General features: G+C 34.3%; 3 protein-coding genes across 4 annotated transcripts; all 3 read left to right on the top strand.

Annotated features, from left to right (window-relative positions):
• The first annotated feature begins 1,115 nt into the window (after window positions 1–1,115).
• On the top strand, window positions 1,116–10,752 carry LOC120279071 (PX domain-containing protein EREL1-like). Of its 2 annotated transcripts, XM_039285925.1 has the most exons (10): window positions 1,116–1,313; window positions 1,758–1,884; window positions 4,057–4,155; window positions 4,974–5,066; window positions 5,985–6,093; window positions 6,330–7,135; window positions 7,491–7,655; window positions 7,773–8,015; window positions 9,444–9,662; window positions 10,282–10,752. In XM_039285925.1, exons 1-10 carry the CDS (start codon window positions 1,258–1,260, stop codon window positions 10,555–10,557), a joined length of 2,193 nt encoding a protein of 730 aa, XP_039141859.1. In that variant the 5' UTR covers window positions 1,116–1,257; the 3' UTR covers window positions 10,558–10,752. The 2 variants fall into 2 exon arrangements, with proteins under 2 accessions (XP_039141859.1, XP_039141860.1); XM_039285926.1 differs by lacking the exon at window positions 1,116–1,313 and having other exon boundaries at window positions 1,801–1,884; window positions 4,065–4,155.
• A 2,783-nt stretch (window positions 10,753–13,535) lies between these two features.
• LOC120279554 lies at window positions 13,536–17,352 on the top strand. The gene is made up of 5 exons (XM_039286474.1): window positions 13,536–14,039; window positions 15,215–15,371; window positions 16,497–16,716; window positions 16,831–17,004; window positions 17,105–17,352. The coding sequence occupies exons 3-5, from the start codon at window positions 16,525–16,527 to the stop codon at window positions 17,189–17,191; spliced, it is 453 nt and encodes a 150-aa protein (XP_039142408.1). The 5' UTR covers window positions 13,536–14,039; window positions 15,215–15,371; window positions 16,497–16,524; the 3' UTR covers window positions 17,192–17,352.
• Window positions 13,758–15,440, top strand: LOC120278441. The gene is made up of 3 exons (XM_039285235.1): window positions 13,758–14,039; window positions 15,215–15,371; window positions 15,430–15,440. The coding sequence occupies exons 1-3, from the start codon at window positions 13,758–13,760 to the stop codon at window positions 15,438–15,440; spliced, it is 450 nt and encodes a 149-aa protein (XP_039141169.1).
• Window positions 17,353–20,583: the final 3,231 nt, after the last annotated feature.

Below are 20,583 nucleotides of genomic sequence, written 5' to 3' on the forward strand. Positions count from 1 at the left end.
ACCAATCTCGAGGAACGGTTAATGATCAATAAAAAAACATTTTTTCCACATGTACAATGATACCAGATTTGCACAGAAGCCCTGAAAATCTTATAATTCTACATAAGTCCCTGAAATATTTTCTTATTCATTATTTTTTATTTAATGTAATATTGATATTTCACATTTTAATAAATTTTTTTAGATGAATAACGTTTTTTTAAATTTTCATTTCAGTAAAACTGAAGTAATTTAGAATAATAAGTATTGTTATTGAATTCTAAGTTGCTTTAAATTAATTTCAGAACATTCATTTAAAAATAAATAATATTGGAGAAATATAGAGTTGGAGAGGAAGTGTACTAGTGTACATTCTATGCTTAAATACTTACAAAAAATAATATGTTGAACTTAAATTATTTTTTTAATCTGTGATTTTTTTTCATATGCTTGTTAATTTTTATAGTTTTTTAATTATTTTATAATATTTTTAATAACTTACTTGTTAGTTGTTATTGATTAACTTCCATTTTTAATAAAATCAGACCATTGAGCCATTTTTTTTAGAGGAAATATTTGGGTTGGGTTCATAAAACATATACTTTATAAATAATAAAAAAAGTTTTTTTCTTAAAATCGAATTGTGATTTTTACAAGGGTTTAAATGAAAAATAAAAATCATTTTTTAATAATTTCATAGGATGCAATTAAAATCACAGGACCGAGGACTGTTAGGTGGACGAGAAAGGAGAAAAAATCGACCCACTGTTTCCTCTAAAACAGCGTGCAATATTTCAGAGCCATATCAACCGTCAATACTACCTTCAAGATTCGTTCAGATTATATTCCACGGTCAAGATCATCCCGAACACCATAATAGATGTTCCTATCCACACAGCAAATCCTCGATAAAAACAAAAGCAGAGAGCTTCGATTGGCTACGCCCTTTCAAACAGCATGTATTCTTTTCTCAACCATCCTGACCGTTAATTTTACATCGAGATCGGAAAAGCTTATATTGAACGGTGAAAATCATCCGATACAACATTATAGCTGTTCTTATCTAAACAGCAAATCCTAGAGAGAGAGAGATTTAGAGAGAGAAAGAGGGCTTTGGAGACTTCCCCCACCGAAGCGAACTCCCAATTCGATTCGCTTCGTTCGCGGCATCTCCTTCCGATTCCTCGATCGTTGCTCCATTGATCCAGATCGAAGAGGAGAGAAGCGCACCGATTGATCGATCGATGCCGAGGAGAAGCCCGCCGAAGCACCGCCACGATGGCACCTCGCCGCTCCCCATGGGGATGGACTGGAGCCCTGCTCCTAAGAAATGGGTATCATTGATCTCCTATTCTAATGCGCTTGATTTTGCCCGATCAAGTGTGTTCCTGTTGGATTTTAGATTTTTTTCTTCGTTTTTGAGGTTTAATCTTGGGTTTTTGTTGTTGGGATTGTCCTGATTTGATTGTGGGGTGGTGGTGAATTGTTTGTTTAAGGCATCAATGGAACCGATTTTTGGGGTTTTGAAGCATGGATTCATTGGTAGAGAAGATGATGAGATTTTGGAGTTGAATCTGATTCAAATTGAGCTTACGATTGTACTGTTTTTCTCATTCTCGTAATTAAATTTCAGCTTTTGATGTTCTATTTGAATGGTGTGTTTAACTTCGGTGAATTTTATACCCTTGAATTAGTTTTTCGCCGAGTTGCTTGAATCTCAGACGTAAATTGAGCTCTTATTGTTTGTGTGCTTGAAAAATCACTTTTTTTGGATGTAGGAAGGGAGAAATACCAGTTTGGCCTCATGATCCCCGAAGTGGATGGAGTTATTGTGTGATGATACCTTCATGGGTTGTACAACCTGAGTCAGGAGCATCTGGTGATGGCTTGTTGAATCCCATAATTGTATGGTCTTTCAGTGTCTTATCTTTTTGAGCTCATATTTCTATCATAGGAAAATGAATGTGCATATTCTACCATATCTTAACTCTTTGGCGTGGAAAAGTCAACTGATAGTCTTCTGCTGGATGTTCTCTAACATTTTGTGTTATTTTTTATTTTTAAATATTTCTATCCAGCTTTTGTAAGACTGTAACTATTCACTATTCTACTTTTAGATTCATTTTACAAGTCTTAGCTGTGCTACTTAATTCAGTATGTGATCCAGACAATGATGTTTTAACCACTAGTAGGATGGAAGAAGGCATATGTATAGGAAATATTTTTAGAGGAGTAACAACAGTTATTTCTGGATGTTTGACACCTTCAATTTTTTTTGGCTTTAAAAGCTTTGTATAATTTCAAATCGAAAATGCCTCATGCATACTGCATGATGAGTAGCACTTCTGAAATTTCATATTCAGTTTATGCTAAAGTAAATTGTCATTAATTGGATTGAACTTGAAGTTAATTTTCTCATTTCAAGTTCAAGTTCAACCAGATTGTGTCTATCAATTCTACCTTTTTAGAAGGAATTCGTGGTGAATGTACCAATATAAATTCGCTTTGGAATTTATCGGGTGAGTTTCAAATTCTGACCCGAGTTCAAACTAGATTCCATATAGTGGTGGCCTACTAAAAATTTCTTGTCTTGCATTGAGAGATAAACACTATGTCAAACACAGATTTAATCTTTAATTAAAATATCTCAGTATTTTCATAAATTTGCTAAAATTAAATCGAATATCTAAACCCACTATTGACCTTAACGCAACATATTTCTATAGTGTACATTATTATTTGCAAGTGATGTGCAACAACTTCAACATTTGATCAATTTAAGATATTTAGAAAGTATTATCTTTCTAATTTTTAATGTTGGTACTCTGTTTGTTTTGTAAGAGTATGTGTTATGGTGTACAAAATTGTATAAAATACACTATCAAGGAGAAACTGGAAATCAGAATTTTGGAAATGATGTTCCAAATAATATCATTCCTTACATAATGTCATGTCATTGTTGCTCACATTTTGCCATAGACGGGTCTACTGTTTTGAATTCGTGATTTATACCTTTTTTTTTTCCTTTTGGTGCACATACTTTCCCATTAGAGTATCCGCACGTGGTAAAATGTAATGCCCTAAGTTTTCCTTCATAGTTAGCTAACCTTATTCAATTAATACCTATGTTTCTTGCCAATAACTGATCATCATTGACTGGGTTAATGTCACTCATTTTTATACAACATACATTTACATAGGTTGGTTATATGAATATACTGCTTGTCTATGATACGAAGATAAAAATTCAATTGACCTTCTAGATGGATTGGGATTTCTGATGTCAGGAACCATTCAATTCCCTCTCTTTTGGCAAGTGCGGTTGCATCCATGATGTATCTAGTGTAGTCAATGTTAACAAATGGAAAGTAGTTCATGACAAATTTGGAAACTAATAATAAAGGGAAATGCACTCCTCATTATCTTGACGAGAGACAATCATTGGGGTATGAGCATAATTAAGACATATTTATGCATGATGCTTTAAATGGTTTATTAATCTTTTAAGCTATATAGATGTGGAGGTTGCACAAAAGATATGTAAATTTTTTGTGCTCTACTTAGCGCCTAATATGTGGTTTGAGGTCTTGAGCTATATTTGAGATTTCTCTTCTTATTAGATCATTTGTAAGCTGGACTAAATTATTTTTGGGAATTTGAATTTTCTATCTAGTTCCATTTTTTTTTTATCTTGGCTATAACTAGCTCCATAGCATTTGAGTTTATACTGAGAAACCTTACATAATTTATTTTTTCTTGTGACTGATTTATGTTGCGATATATATATATGTATATATATAAATATATAATTTGGAGCATTGTTTGAAATCTCAGATTTGAGATGCATTTGCTTATTAGAACTATAATGAGTAAGACATAAACTAAATTTGGGAATTCAATCATGTTCCCATTCCTTTTTTAAGCTCAGTTATTGCTATATATATATATATATATATATATATATATCTTAAACACAGTTAATAGACATTTATTTGTTAATCTGTTTTTTGAATTCATCTTACTTTTCTGTTTTAGCCTTCATTTCTTTATTATTTGTTTAACATCCTTAAAGGACAGTTTTACAGGGTTCAGGTTGGTATTCAATCCCCTGAAGGGGTCAGCACGAGCTATGGGATACTTAGAAGGTTTAGTGACTTTTTGAAGTTCTCCTCTGCTGTAAGTATAACATATTCCTCTTGAACTAAAGGTTCCTTCTATCATGTCCAAATTTACTTCCATTTTTTCTGGTCTGATAGTGTTACTCCAGATCTGTAATGGGGTATGATGAGCAATTTGGGGAAACAAGTTGTTTTCTGATTATGTCAACACATGCACAGAAGGTTGATTTTTGAGAAAGTGGGTGTATGATGAAAAATGTGTTTATGTGGATGTGCAATGTGAGAGATGAATCAGATGATGTAGATTGATTACAGCCTTTTGGTTGTTCATATCACTGTAAATTGTCTTCATTACTGCACTTCCATATATTTTAACTCAGAAGATATTAAATCTGAGTCTCAAATCCATATGGTTCATAAACTGATCAGCAACTTCTTACTAAGTATAATGAACAAACTTAAAAGAAAGATAATAAATCAGATCTAAAATCCAGTTGTAACTCCACAACTTTTGTTTGTTCATTAAACATTTGCATTTCACCTGGACGAAAAAGAACAGTTGTAAATCTCAGTATGTTCTTCTGATCATTATAAGATCTTTGCAATCTATTTCTTTTCCTAGATCATCAATTATTGCCCATTCTCAGTTGATGCTATTTTTATGTTTCATACTATTTCGATTAATTTTCTTATGATTTATTGATTTTCTTTTAGAAGGTCCATGAAGGAAAATGTGAAAGTTTTTTTCTTACTTGAATAAATGACAATTAAGTGTCTTGCAACATAGAATAGACAATTAGTAGAATTCTCAATTCACACATTTGTATTCAGCTTAAGTGATGGCATTTCATTCACATTGTTGGATCTATCTTGTAGCTTACCAAGGCGCTTCCAAGAAAAAATATTCCTGCTGCTCCACCAAAGCATGCTTTGTTGAGAATAAATTCCAGTCGTCTACTTCTTGAAGAGGTAGATATAATTTGAGTATCATAATTTTGTTTTTACCAGTTTGCTATGTTTGGAGTTCAATTTATTGACTTGGTTTTGTGTTGGTTAACAGCCTTTACAAAATTTATCTGAAGTGCTATTTTTTATAGGTGCTTTAATATTTCCTTAAGATGTGTGTAATTCTTTTCTTAGTTGTATTCTGATGTCAACTTTTTCAATGATAATTGTTTTTATATTTTATTTTTTATTTTTTATCATCGAACAAAACAGGTGCACTTATCTCCCTCTATGTTTAGTTTGTATTGATTACTTCATTTCATGAGTATAGTGCTGTAATGATCGGCAATTGTCGTATTGATTTGCAACTTGGTAGGTAAGCAGAATAAAACAGCATTAAGCGTAGTAAGTGATTCATCCAATGAAGGACATGCTACTTGTTTATGGGAGTCAGGGATAACATGATATATATTTTCAGTGCTAATGTTAAAATTTACTATGCGATAAAAGTAGTTAATCTTTGTTTGTAGAAGGTCCAGGCATCATTCTGATATGGCATATTGATGCATAGCCATATTCATCAATTTGAGTGAAAATTTTGCATTATACAACAATAATGAAATGTCTGTACTATACATTACATGTAGGCATAATACCTATTGTCCTATAGTTAGAATCTGTTACTCCTAAATTACAATTGTTTATTATGTCACAGCATTTTCTAGTTTTTTCTTTCACAGCTGGACACAGAGATTTCAATTTTATTTACATTTACTCCTGACTTTTTGATAATGAGGTACTGAATTGGGCGCAATTTGTATTATTTGAACTGTTAAACCTCGTAGCATTTTCTTCATAGAATTTTGAAATCTACTTTTAACAGTATTTGTTGGTTCATCTTTATATTGATTAATCAATGATATTTAAATGTCTATCATGCAGAGAAGGCGTGCTTTGGAGGAATGGATGGGAAAGCTGCTCTCTGACATTGATGTCTCTAGAAGTGCTCCTGTGGCTGCTTTTCTTGAGCTAGAAGCTGCAGTGAGGTCATGTAAGTGACTTCTCTTGTGAACAGTATTGGTAGTAATGAATGTCAACAGGTAGCATCAATGTAAAGCATATTAAATCATACAATTCTAATGTCAAACTTTTTGTTTTCTGATGCTACCTACTTTGCATCCTAAACTTCTTTGTTATGTATAGCACACTATCTTGCTTAATGTTCATGCCAATCTAATTTCTTGTTGACACAACATGTACATTATACTTAAATAATGATTGTTTCAGCCTTTCAGGATGTGAATTCACAAACTTTGAGTCCAAGCCCTTCACGTGTTGCTGTAGTTATGCCCTCTTCAGTTCCATTTAGAACCAGCTCAGGTGTCTCTGTTCCTGACACATTGACAATTGCATCAAAGTCTCAGTCAGTAGCATCTGATTTGGGTATTGATAGTACAAATGAATTGTCAGATCTGGGAACTCCTAGACAAGGTAGACTTCAGATATCTGAAACTGGCATAGGAGATCTCGGGTCAGTCCATGACTTCACTGATACAGCAGGGCAACTTGCCAATGGTGTCCTCGTGAGAGATTCTTTTGTAGACCACCCCGAAGAGTCTGCTGGAAGTAAGTTGCGTGTCAGTAAGGAGACTCTGGTTTTAGGAAAGGATCACATGCATGGAACTTCTTCTAAAGAAGTTCTTTCAAGGGATAGGTTTGAGTTTATAACAGAGCAGGCCCATTATAAGCTTTCTGGTCATGCTCGAAAGTTCTCAGATGAAAGTATTGGGAGTGATATAAGTTCAATAAGGGGCAGTGAACTCTCAAATCCAGGTATGCTTAATTCAATTGGTGATGAGTCTATTGATCTTCACGGTGGCCAGGAGGGTCAAAGTAGCAGGGAAGCTCTCAATATTATGGAGGTGCAGTTTTTGAATGACACTCAAATTATTCTTCCACTTGATCAGCAGCATAAACTGAATAGACTCTTTACGACAATGAAACAAAGATTGGTGACGGCAAAAACCGATATGGAGGATCTTATAGCACGACTAAATCAGGAAATGGCAGTGAAAGAGTACCTTACAACAAAGGTGCTTGTCTGCTTAATATATTTTTGAACCTCCTCTTTTCATGGTTAATTGAGATTGCTGCTTTATTCCTGATGCATTTTTGCATTGCAGTAAATATTTTGAAAACCTGTGCGAACGCAACTTGGTTTGTGCATGTTTGGCTTTATAACCTTTCTGGGCATCAATTTGGACCTTTTGATTTACCCTTCACTTTTTTATACATTAATTCCTTTCTTCCATCTGTTATGCACTCACAATAATTATCCAACTTGCAGTGTAGTCCTTCCTATCTTTCTCTAAATAGTTACTGTGGATTACTGCTCGTTCGCAGCCTTTGGTTTGTATGATCTTACTTCAATTTCTAATTGTGGTTCAGGTCAAGGATTTAGAGGGGGAACTTGAAGTTACTAAACAAAAAAGTAAAGAGAATTTGCAACAAGCTATTGTAATTGAGAGAGAAAGAGTTACACGTATCCAATGGGACATGGATGAGCTTCGCAGGAAATACCTGGAGATGGAGTCAAGACTCAAATCTGAGCAGGTAGATGTTTGGCAATTTTTTTTTTTTTAATCTTGTCTATTTTGACTAAAATGTTGTTTAGTTATATATTTAGTGGTTTTCTTCCTTCTCTTTCAATTTGTTCTTTTCTTGCACTAGGGAGAAAAGACTCGTGCTGAGTTGGAAAGGACAACCGCATTGGAAGATAAAGAGATGTTGATGCAGGAGTTGGATGGTAAACGAGTACAAATAGAAAATCTGCAAAAACGCCTAGAAGTCATGGAGGTAAAGTCAAAGTCAGATATTGAGGTGCTTGTCAAAGAGGTCAAGGTTCTCAGAAGTTCTCAAGCAGATCTTAAGGAAGCACTTAACCGGTCTCTGAAAGAAAAGACTGAATTGGAGGTAAACTGCTAACTTCTGCCCAACGGAATACTTTGAGCAAGATTTTATTTAAATCACTTGAAGCATGAAATCCCAAAGAATAAGTTAGAGAGTGCTGTGCACTTCTACCAATGTACAGAGTATATAGAACTGGCTCAGTAATTGTTGCATGTGCATTATATGCATCCTCATCTATTTCCCAAAATTGTTGGGGGCCTACATACCATAGACATGGACTTTTGCAGAAAGAAAGGATTTCAATGAGGATATTTAACTACTTGTACTAGAAGCTGCTGCATTCTTGACAGAAATGGTTGAAAGAGATACATAAAACCACCACATTCTGTTTATGCAATTAATAAAAAAATGATCTATTTTGAAAGAATGATTACAGCAACCTAGTGATGATATTCTTACTGAAATTTTCAAATTGAAGCCTTTTGGATTAAGAGTCGATCTACCAGGAAACCTTTTCAAGTGTTGCTACAAACCATTTTAAAGTGTCATATAGGTGCTTGATCTTAGAAACTCTACCTAGAAAATGGGCAAATGAGTTACGTGGAGGGAGAAAGTACTCAGATTTAAAAGATGGGAAGAAAAGTTTGGATGATTTTCATGGCACACCTTCCTCATTGCTGCCTTCTGCATTTACAGCATAGCCTGACCCTGAACTTTATATTGAAGATATCAGATTATGAAGATCAAGAATTCAGATGCCAATGAAGATGGGCAGGATGGTAGATATGATTTCTCTCCTGGAAATGAAGTATTGAGAATCTGAGATCTTTGATTGTGATTATTTATTTTGGTTTAATTACTAGTGCACACTATAATCTATTAGAAATTGTAGAAACTTGATCAATATGGGGATCATCATCTGCTGCTTTTTGACAGTCCTTGCAGTATATTGGGGAATCCCAAAATGTTCTAAATTGTTCTTTTTTTTTCCACTGTCTTAGTTCCTTAACAGCTTCCAGCCCTTTTCATCGTGGTCAGTTTTTCTTTGTAGTACACCATAATTGTTTACTTCCAAATTCCAATTCACTCTACCGGTATGGTTCTCATGCAAATTATATGAACTTCAGACAACTGTAGAATACAAGTTAGCCTGTAGCAATTTGTATTTTAAGAGAAAAGGCAAGGAATGCCAAATAGCCATCGAGATATTAGGTTATGAGGATTTGGCAGCTCTGAAAGAATTGGTACGTATTAAGATCTTTGGAAATATTGACAAAGGAGTGGGTTATTCATCACAGCTGTCTTTCTTTTTTTGTTATACCTCATTGTTAGGCCTGCAGTGACTTGTATTTTGAATGTATAATTTTCAATTTTCAAAAATGAGTGTTGAATTTGTTCCTGTACTCTATATGAATGCTTGTCTTTCTAAAATTAAGCATCTGCATTGTGTCTTGTTTTCATTTTTGTCCTGTTGTTGATATGTTCATCCAGAGAATTATTCAGAAGGGCAATCAACAATTGGCAAATGCAAAAACATCAAGAAGGAAGCTTCTTCATGAGTGTAAAATTCTTCGAAATCGACTACAGGAATGCAGTATTGATTTTCTTGCAGATGAAGAAAATAATTTACTTGTCAACCCTTCTTCAGTCTCTGATGCTTTGGATCTTCTGAGAACTTCAGATAATAGAATTGGTCTCCTCCTCGCAGAAGTAAGTGGTGTCTCATTCTTCTGTGAGTATCATGTTTTATGATTCGGTTTAAGCTCTTATGCTTTCATTTAGAATATAAATTAGATAAGTATCATGTTTCATGTTATTATAATTTCATTTGTTTTGAATCTGATAGCATTTAAGTTGTACTTTCTGCACATTGCTACTAGCTTGTATGCTACATGGGCAAGGGACCGGCCTATTTAAATACTGTACTTTCAGTCTGCACTCCAGTGAAAACGAATGCATTCTGCAATCTACACAATGCTTATATTCAACAAAATTTTGGACTAGCTTCTTGGAGTGATTTGATTAGAACTTGCTTTCCTGCCGTGACGAATCCCCAAAAATCAATCATGTAAATAAGTAACTCAGTTCAGACATACCTAAGCATCTTTCATAATACTTTTTTTGTACAATTGGTGTGAGACTCGCTGCTCTTTGAAAACGTAATCTCAAGTATTTTTATGAATTTGTGAGATTTACATCTGAGAGCTCATGCCACTCTAAACCGATGTTCATTTCCACCTTCAAAACAAGATTCGCAGAATGAGCTTTGTTTGATTGCTTCAAGTCATACACTTAATTTATCTTCTTCTTTCTCTTTTACTCTTTGTAGGCACAACTTCTTGCGCAGGATGACGACATTGATGTGAATAAATCTCATGGCAAGGATTCCTCAGAAAATCGTTTTAGCAATGGGGAAGATATAGCCAGAGCAGACAGTGAGATACGAAAAATGCTCACCGATCTATTAGTAGACAATGCGAGGCTACGGAAACAAATAATCTCCGTCATGCAATGTACTCTTGAAACTGTCAGTAAACCACAGAAGGAAGAAACCAGTGATTTTCCTGCCAGAAAAACTATTTTAAACCTGTTCCTAGAAAGATGATACAAACCATATTGTAAATCCTCTCAAGGTAGGCATTAGATGGGCCACACTTGGCGAAATATAAAACATCTTATCATATGTTAAATCTACACGGGGAAATTTTGTTGTATATCCGAGGGATGTTTGGTTCTACTTCCTTGTTGTAATCAAACTTCTGCATATAGGAAAATAAGATAACGCGGTTGTATTATTATTCTTTTTGGTTGTCGAAACAGGTGCTCTTACATCTCGATGTGGAGCCAGAGACGAAGAGTTGGTGATTGCTAGTAATGCATCTTGTGGTATGTGTTCTTTTCTTATCGCCAAATTATCGTTAATTTATATTGAAGAATTACTTGCTGCTTGAATTCATGGCCATGAAAATGATACGGTTCGAATTTTGTGTTTATTTCTGTATTTGCTTCAAGACTTATTGCTTACTAAGAAGAAAAATATTTACTTTAGCTTCTAAAACAAAATAAATTAGTTAAAAATCCCCCTTTTTGTAGATTACTTAATCAGAGAAGTTATGTGATTCATTAGTTTAATTGACTTATGTCTAATGGTTTAATCTATTGTTTCTTAGTTTATGATATTATTGAGTGTCAGTCAATTGTGAAAATTGCTTAATGACTTATTTTTTATAAGCATTAAATATCATTGATTTTAATTTTAGGTTGAAATCAATTGATTTGATTTTCTTCATTAAAACGTTTTTTAAGAGATAAATGAATAGATGATTGCAGTTTCTTTTCAGGTTGTTGGTTTGATATCCATCTTTTCAGGGAGTTCTGAATGTTGCACCATTGAAATTGTATGAACTGAATAAGTAAAGTTTTCTGTGATGCACTAGTAAACGTGATGGCAGAGAAAAATAATCTCTTATTTATTTATTTGTGAAAGCGATAAGTGCTATATATATCAGGGATGAGGGCGAGCGCGTTTTCAACCCATCGTTTTATGCAAGTCTTTTATAGAAAAATAATCTCCTTAACAAATGTATATGTACACTAAAATTTTTGTCATTTTAACAATAATTTACGGAATACTACCCTTCCAGTAGCAACTTTGATTTGACATTTTTTTATATTATTAACTAATAAAAAAATCAAATAAATAAATATATATATATATATAATATTCAAATTCATGAAAATAAAAAAAATAAAAAACAAATAATATTGGGAAAATAATTACATAATGACCAGATAAATAATTAATTATTTCCCTTTTATTAAATAAAAAGTCGAGTGTTCAAGTTATAAAACTGGCCTTGCCCATATTTAAAACAAAATAAATGAAATATAAAATATTTAGAGTTTAATAATAATAATAATAATAATAATAATAATAATAAAAAGGAAGAGAAAAAGAAAAGCACATCCTATTTTCCCTGTTTTTATGGGACTTAATGGAGATATTCTATACAACAAAACAAAGTTATTAATAGGATTTTGAGAAAATGTGTGTAGTCGTTTAACTAAAAAAAAATTGATAAAAGAAGTCTATATAATAATTGGAAAAAAAACAGATATTATTAAGCAATTGATGATTTCCAAAAATAATAATAATAATAATAATAAATAAATAAATAAAATTGTAATGGCAATAAATATGAAGAAACTAACAATTCACTCCCTCATAACTTTGAAAGTGCATTTATATCCAAATTTGCAATTTTACAGTGCCATTTGCAAAATAAAAAAAATCCAAAATTTTAATTTTAACAGAATCCGCTAAGGCGCTAACTATTATTATTAATTTTTTTTTAAATTACTATTTCACAAGTTGGTTACCCCATTTAAAAAGAAAATTTACTATTTCACAAGTAGTTGGTTACCCCATTTTCTTGCCAACTCTTTATTCAAATACTAACTGTGGTTTATTCGCATTTCGCTAAAATAAAATAAATAAATAAAGCTATTTAAAAATAAAGAAAAAATTAATTTAAATAAATAAATTAGAACATTAACACAATTTCTCAAGAATGGAACAAAAATTAAATTACTCCCTCCGCTCCTAAATACATGTCGCTTTGAATGACGTCAGACATAGACTAAGTGATAAAGATTAAATTATCTAAATTTTAAAGATAAAAACAACCAAATTACTAAATTATCCCTCTCGAAAACCATGATCTATAAATATTACCTCTTCATTTATATAACTTGGTGAAATCGAAGATGGGTAAAAATCTGAAAAACGAATAAATATCATGTCTTTCGATATCAGAAACGATAACTATTTTGAAATAAAATTTTTTTTCTTATAATGACATATATTTAGGAACGGAGGGAATAATAAAATTACCCCCTTACATAAATCAATACATAGGATAAAATCCCAAATATACTATTTATGAAAATTTTATTTCAATTATATAATTTTTTTTTATAAGAATAGTTTCATAAATTTTTTTTTTTTGTTTTTGACAAAGATCGCAAGTGGCGTCTCATAAGAAGGTGTTAAAAGACAAACAAGTATGGTGGTGCAGAAGAATAAATGATTTAATGATCCTTAAAATTTTATTAACTCGGTTAAATGTCACGTAGGGCGATTAGAGTCCTATATATGAATGCTTACAAAATAATTTAGAAAACAAACCTGAGTTAATAAATTTTTGTCATGCAACTCTGGTGGAGAAAAATGATATTATCTCACGAGGATTTATAAATAATAAATAAATAATACCGCTACCGTATTTTAAATGTGTGCACAGAATTGTAACTGTCGTAATTTTAAATCTTAAGAATTTTATTTCTATCATATATTTTTGAAAAGAGGTATACTTTCTCATTCTAATAATTCAATCTTATAGTCTTATTACATTATTACTTCTAGTTTTATTAGGAGAATTAAAATAAGAAATTTTTAAATAAAAAATAAATTATTGGAATTCATACACAGTACACACATATGTATATATGTACCTACGCTACGTATAAATATACGTATCTTGCGATGTATATGACTTCATTATCTTTTCTTTCCTTTCGCCGCCTACCGACCTCGATTTAAAGGAAAACAAAAACCCAAAAACTTCATCCTTTGTATCTCGATCAAAATCCGAAACCCTAGCGATCTCTCTTGTTCGATTGCGGGCACGCCATCATAGATCCTTCCGAGATCGCCTCCGTTCTATGGGAGTTGAATCCTGATCGTTCTTCATCTTCGCACAAGGTGGTTGTTGGCTTTCCGGAATTATCGTCATCTCCATCACCATGTCTGCCCTAGTTCTTGGTAAGAGATCCAACTCCTTCTTTGAGGAGCTGCATCATCACTCACCTTCGTCTCCGTCGTCTTCGTCTCCCTTTGATACCTCTTTGGCGAAGCGCGTTCGTCGTTCCTCTTCTTCTTCTTCTTCTTCTTCTTCTCCTACTCGCATCCGCTTCTCGCCTCCCCGGCCTTCGTTGCAGTCTCCGCAAGTCTTGGTCAGTAGCAGCGGGTTTAACTCTGAGATTCTTGATCGTTTGAGGTCTCTTTTCCCTGATATGGATCACCAGGTGATGACGATTTCTATGATATTTTTGTTTTTTTTTTAACTAAAATTGTGTTTTTTATGGTTTGTTTTCTTTTATGATGTTGTGATGATTGTGAAAAGTAATTCTTTTGTCTTTTTGAATCATGTTCTTTAAATGTTGCCCAATTGTTTTGGATTGGTTTTGTTTGGTGGTTTTGCTTTATGAGGATTTGAAGAAAAATTTGAGAACATTGACAACCTATTTGTTTGCTTTTTGTTTCTGTATTTGTTGTTGTTGCTGTTGTTGTTGTTGTTCTTGTTCTGGGGTTAATTCAAATTCTTTTGGCTTTGATGTGATGTTTTCAAACTCATATGAATGAATAAATTTTTTTTAAAGTTATTTCTTTTGAAGAAAGTCCTATTAATTTTTACAAAACATCTTGTTTTAAAAATATATCAGTTAAAAGAGGATAAACCTTAAATTTATTAAAATTAAAGCATTATAGAGACAATTTCCACCAAGAGTGAGGAGCTCCTAGTGCATTTGATACCAAATATTGTACAAAAACAAAAAAGTTTAAATTTTTATGTTTTTGAGTCCTGAGTCAACAAGTGAAATTGTCTATCAGTTTCCCCTTTGTGAGTTTGCCCTCTTGCCTTTGATCCTTCTCTATTAACTTGTAGTCTTCACTTGAGAAAAGCCTGAAAAAAAAGTTTTTGTAAAATAATAGCACATTGAAACATATTAAAGAAAAACAAAATTAAACTCTTAGAGGTGACAATCAAAGAATATACGCCATAAGAAAAATGTACCGATCCCTCTGTTAAAAATTCAGATATTTTGGTTGCTATCTAACACAACAGTAAATCACATGTAGCTAGAAGAATTTATGAAAATAAAACCAAAGTAAAAATGATATACTGAAGTTATAAATAGATGGGTCAGAAGGGAAAATTATTGAGTTCATGGCAACATGCACCACTCTGGTTGATGCCTTAATCGAGGAAAATTATTCTTTAAATTGAACCAGTGAGAGGACTTCTTACAACTTACAGTCAAAGTATAATTCCAATTTTTTACCTCGACTAAACTCACTATTAACTTACCTTTTTGCTATCCATGTTCTTGTTATCTTTTAAGCAAAATATCAATGCATTCTGAATTTAACATAGAACTTTCTTTTATTCGTAACCAATAATGTTGTTAATGATCATCAGATTCTTCAAAGAGCACTGGAAGCAGCTGGCAATGACTTGGATTCTGCCATAAAGAGCTTGAATAATCTTCATTTAAAGGCAGTAAAGGTAAAGTTACCATCTGCCTTGGGTGGATCAGTTCCTGAGTCTGAACCTAGTATTGAACCACCAAATGAAGGTATGGAAACAAAAAGTAATCTGCAAAAACAAACCTGGATATCTGGTTTCTTTTTTAGGACATTTTTAACTCTTGTTGTGTTCGTTTAAGTTTTTAGTCGAGAATTTTCTCCCTGCTTACAAATCTGAATGTCATCATAAAGATATGCTGAGACTCTCTCTCTCTCTCTCTCTCTCTCTCTCTTCCATCTGTTGACCGTTTAATCCTAGTTCCCTCTGATTGCCAACTCCGCTCTTTCTTCATTTTAGTATTAGTTGGGCACTTCCATCTGTTGACCGCTAGGTTTAATTGTTTTATTCTTGTATGCCTTCCTTATTGCTTCTATTAATAAAATTTCTGTAACTTCAGCCGTTATGAGATTGTGCAGGATTATTTTGTTATTTTTTTCTCAATTCTGACTTGTTTGCTGTCATAGTTTGACAAAACTATCCATTTGGTACGTTTATCTTGCATGTTTATAAGTTGCATTCACTGCCGTTGATATCACTGATTCCTGAACTCTTGGGATCTTTGTCCCCTTGAATTTCTTGATGACATCATAAATTTTGCTGGAAGACAGTGATGTGTACTTCTCTTCTGCTTCTTGTTAACATTGCTACAATTATACCTGTGTTGTTTTAAGTCTAACTCATTAAGCATTCTATGGAGTTTTTAATATCTCTTAAACTTTGAAATGAATTGCCAAATTGATATGAATTCTCTCCTTATTCTATGTGAATCAATACCTTCACTTCCTCTCCAAATTTTCGAAGCACTCCATGATTTTATTCTGTTGCACATACCTAGTATACCAATTGTCTTCTCCAGCAACCACAGATTCTGTTAAGAGCATCAAATAGTGAAGCTAACTTATTGGGAACATGAGTTTTGGCAATGTAATCATCATGGTCCAGTTATGTAACAAACACATTGTCTCTATACAGTCGCCATTTGTACTTGCTTTACTCAAAAGCTTTTGCCTGGAAACTAAAGTTTAATCACCCACTAGTGAAGCCATCTTTTTGTTTCTTCTTGTCCCATACTGCCAAACTTGAATGATTCTGTATAAGATAGACATCAGCTAGCATTTGACAGAGATCATGATGCACTCACTCTTTATAATATGCTTGGCATTATATATGGCAGGTTCTGTGAATGGAAATATTGGGATGCGATGACTGGAAATCCATCTGTCTCTTTAACTCTCCCTACAGATGGTCCTGCGTGGGTTGATTTGTTTGTGCGGGAGATGATGAATGCCAATAATGTCGATGATGCAAGAGCTCGCGCATCTAGAGTTCTTGACGTACTGGAGAAATCCATCATGGCTCGTGTTACCTCTGAAGCTATGCAAAACTTTGAAAAGGTAAAATGTTGATGAACTTAATTTTACAAGATAGACTGAGGAAATAATATTACTGGATGATGCTATTTTAGAATTCAGCTGGTTTGCATCTTTTAACTTATCAATTTAAAACAGGAAAACATGGTGGTGAAGGAGCAAATGAAAGTAGTGCTTCATGAAAACAACATTCTGAAGCGAGCTGTTGCAATCCAACATGAACGTCAAAAAGAACACGAAGCGAGAAACCAGGAATTGCAGCATCTAAAACAACTAGTTGTGAAGTATCAGGAACAACTAAGAACACTAGAGGTAGGGAATATTTCCACATTCTGCTTGTCTGAACATTCCTATGATTGTATATATATATATATATATTTTTTTTTTAATTGACATATTTATTTCTTTGCAGGTTAATAATTATGCATTGGCAATGCATCTTAAGCAAGCTCAAGATAGCAGCTCAATGCCGGGCCGATTTCATCCAGACATCTTTTAGAACTGTATTTTTACTTTAATAAGTCTGAAGGTGTAGTTAATGTATCATCTGTTGTATCCACAGATGGTATTGTTGTGGTATGATGTTTTCCGAGTTTTTGTTTAACCCAATAATATTTTGGTAAAGACCAGTATAATGATTTATTAGGCAACTTTTAAATAGTGTGAATGTGTGCTTGTTTTTGATTACTTGGCAAAGTTCACTTGACACAGGTGGGCAATGTGTTCGCTGTATATATCTATCTATTCATATATGCTAGTGTTATGGCAGGGAATAGCATGGGCAGTGGCGGAGTTTGAAATTATTTTTAGAAGCGTGAAGATCAAATAATTATTTTTTATAAATATTTTTTTTAAAATATAATTTTTATATTACATATATTTAAATTTGTAAAAAGTTAGGATCTAACGAAATATTTATAAATACATTTTAAAACATAAATTTTTTAATTTTATATACAAATTTATAAAGAATAAGGTGATGAAATAATAGATTTTTGTAAATATTTTTTAAAATATAATTTTTAAAACCTATATTCAGTAATTTATTGAAAATCAGAGTTATGAGTTTTTTTTTTGAATTTCTTAAAGTGGTAATTGCTATCCCTATAAGTTTGAATCATTTCTAAAATCACCCTTAATTTCGGAATTCCTAAAACCCCTTCCTTTTTAATTTTATTCTCTTCCAAACTCCGTAAAGCAATGTAATCAAGTGGTTAATCTGAGTCGATTTTTAAATTTTATTGATCGAAATCGTCACAGATTTGGAAGTCGTGGCATTGCTCATCATTTCTACGGTTGTAGAGGAATCGCGTAGGTAATCCCAGATAACTTTTATCGTAAGCCGATACTTGATTTTTATTAACTCGCTCTTCACTTTTTCCATTTTGCCTCACGCTAACATCATCTCAGAATTTTCAAATTTTTCCCTTTCCACCGTGTCTCGGGCGAAGTCCCGCGAAAGTATTCTGAAGATTTCATCTATCAAGAATCTAAAGTATCAAGAAGTTATGATTATGGCTTTTACGTTAACTATTCCATGATAAAGACAGATTTTTTCGATTTTGTTTTCGTGGTTCTGCGTTTTTATTGGAAGACATCGAGCCCCGTAGGGGATTTATCTACGCAGGTCTCTGTTAGTCTCAAGACCGAGATTTCTCGCTAGGGTTTTGTCTTTTGTTTTTTACATTTTAGTCTCGCCTACACGATCAAATTAGTTTTTCGATTGTTCATGATTTGTGTAATGTTTATAAATGACATGCTTTCCCTTTCATTCGACATGATCAAGTAGCTTAACAAATAAGGTCTCCGCTTAAGATACGAGATGCGGTTTATATGCGTCACCACTTAACTATTGTTGTCTCTCGCTTAACAAACCACGCATCCATTTAACAAAAATGATATTCTCCGCTTAAAATCGACATGTTACCGCTTAAAACTTTTCATTTCCGCTTAAAAATTCTGCGAATACCATCTGAACGCTGTCACTATCACAGTTAGGGGTGATTAGCGACCAACCTAGTTAACGTGGTTGATGCTACTTGACACCGGAGTGAAGAGACCTTTCATTGAATCGAAAGTTCACATGATTCCTATTAATCGAGATCCCAGGGACACCGCTAGTAGCATTTACCGAGTCGAAATGTCGATTCCAAGAGTCGGGTCCTCTCGAATCTCTGCGCACAGGCTGTAGACATGGCCGCATTCAATAAATTCAGATCTGGGAAAGCCTGCTGAGTTTCAGCCCTCAAGACGTGGCCCCTCGTCTCTCGGTCTCCATATGGCGACGCAAGATGTTTCTAAGAAGCAAAACCCGCCTGGCCTCGGCGAGATTTATCAAAAACCCACGAGAGTACTACGCAGGATCCATCAGAGAGCACTCTTTGTGCAACTTCGTCTGGCTGTAGAAACAAAATTCTTGTCAAACTCCTCGATGGCACTTTCGTGGCAGGCTCTTCCCAAATATCACTGCTCGGGTTCAAACTCGATCGCTGATTACGCCGATGATCCACCCGTCACGGAGCGACACGACGTGGCGCAGTGACGCACAAGTGGCCACGGAGGATATTCCACTGCAAACTCGAGCGAACATGGATACGCTGGAAGAAGCACCAACATGTGGTATATTAATGGGTTGCCTTTGCCGCTAACATATGGATTTTTACGAAATGACTGAACCCGAAAAGAAAGTCCGCTTTGGAAGATCCCAAGGATGTCGCTACACGGGTGAAAGTACTTTACTGGAAGAAGCTAACGATAGAAACCACCTTGTCATCGCAAGGAAAAGAGGTATGTAAATCGCTTAATAACTGTTTAACGTAAGTCTTTAATGTTTAAAATATATTATTTAGTGTTTAACCCGAGATTATTTACGCTTTAAAACTTATTTATAAAATTTTAAAAATTTGTTCTCCTCGCTTAAATATATTCTATAATGTTTAAACATATAAATACTCGTTAAATATAGTTTTTATTCTTTAACTCGAACGATTTCACCGAAATTGTTTTCGGTTTACATACGTTAGTTTCGAGCTCGGTTCCTCTAACGTCAAGAAGATATATTTGTTCTGGCCAACCGACTGGACGGATGCTATTGCTCCTAACCACTTGCTCAAGGCGTGGATGAGAGGCGCCCTCTTCCGGCCGACGCCTGCTTCTCCTACTTCCGCACCCCACCACGCCGCACGATTCCTCGACACCCGAGAAGCCTCCCCACCCCGCCTGACTCAGAACAACCCCCACCCCCGACTCACGCTACAACGATAGTCCCTCGATTGTGGCGTGCCTCCCCGACCATGGCACCCCTCACGCACTCACAAATCGCACTCAAGACTAGGCGAAGATGTCATCGTAACTCTTCCGGCAGCACGCCAGATATTGACGACCGAGCTTTCTGCTTGTCGCCGTGTCGAGGCACTCGAAGCGATTGGGCTCACAATCGACGCGCCATGCCTCCAAAGAAACGAAGCACCCAGACTGATGAGGTTTCTGAATTCAACGACTACGATACCATCGGGTGTCATTCCAAGACTGCCACATTTCGAAGAGACTTGAAAAAGAGAGAATCACACGCTCTATCTCCACCGCCAATGGGACGATGAAACAATAGCAATACACCACTGGGCGTACCGACAGTCATATCGAGTCTCCGCCGCTGTGATGATCACGGCTGCAAGGGTGAGGAGATCAGAGATGATGCTGCCATGTCAGCTGAGAAGATTATTTTACTCTATTGTTAATCTAAATCCTCGACTTAGAGAACTATGCAAGTAGAGTGCGGCATCAAAGATAGACACAATCCCCCTAAAGAACAAGAACAAGCTAAGGCGTGTGTCTCCTGCTGTGCGCTCCTCGCGTCTCCACGTTGCTGAGAAGATCGCTGACTCAAGTTAT

Source organism: Dioscorea cayenensis, chromosome 16 (genome assembly GCF_009730915.1).
Source record: "Dioscorea cayenensis subsp. rotundata cultivar TDr96_F1 chromosome 16, TDr96_F1_v2_PseudoChromosome.rev07_lg8_w22 25.fasta, whole genome shotgun sequence".
NCBI classification, from domain to species: domain Eukaryota; kingdom Viridiplantae; phylum Streptophyta; class Magnoliopsida; order Dioscoreales; family Dioscoreaceae; genus Dioscorea; species Dioscorea cayenensis.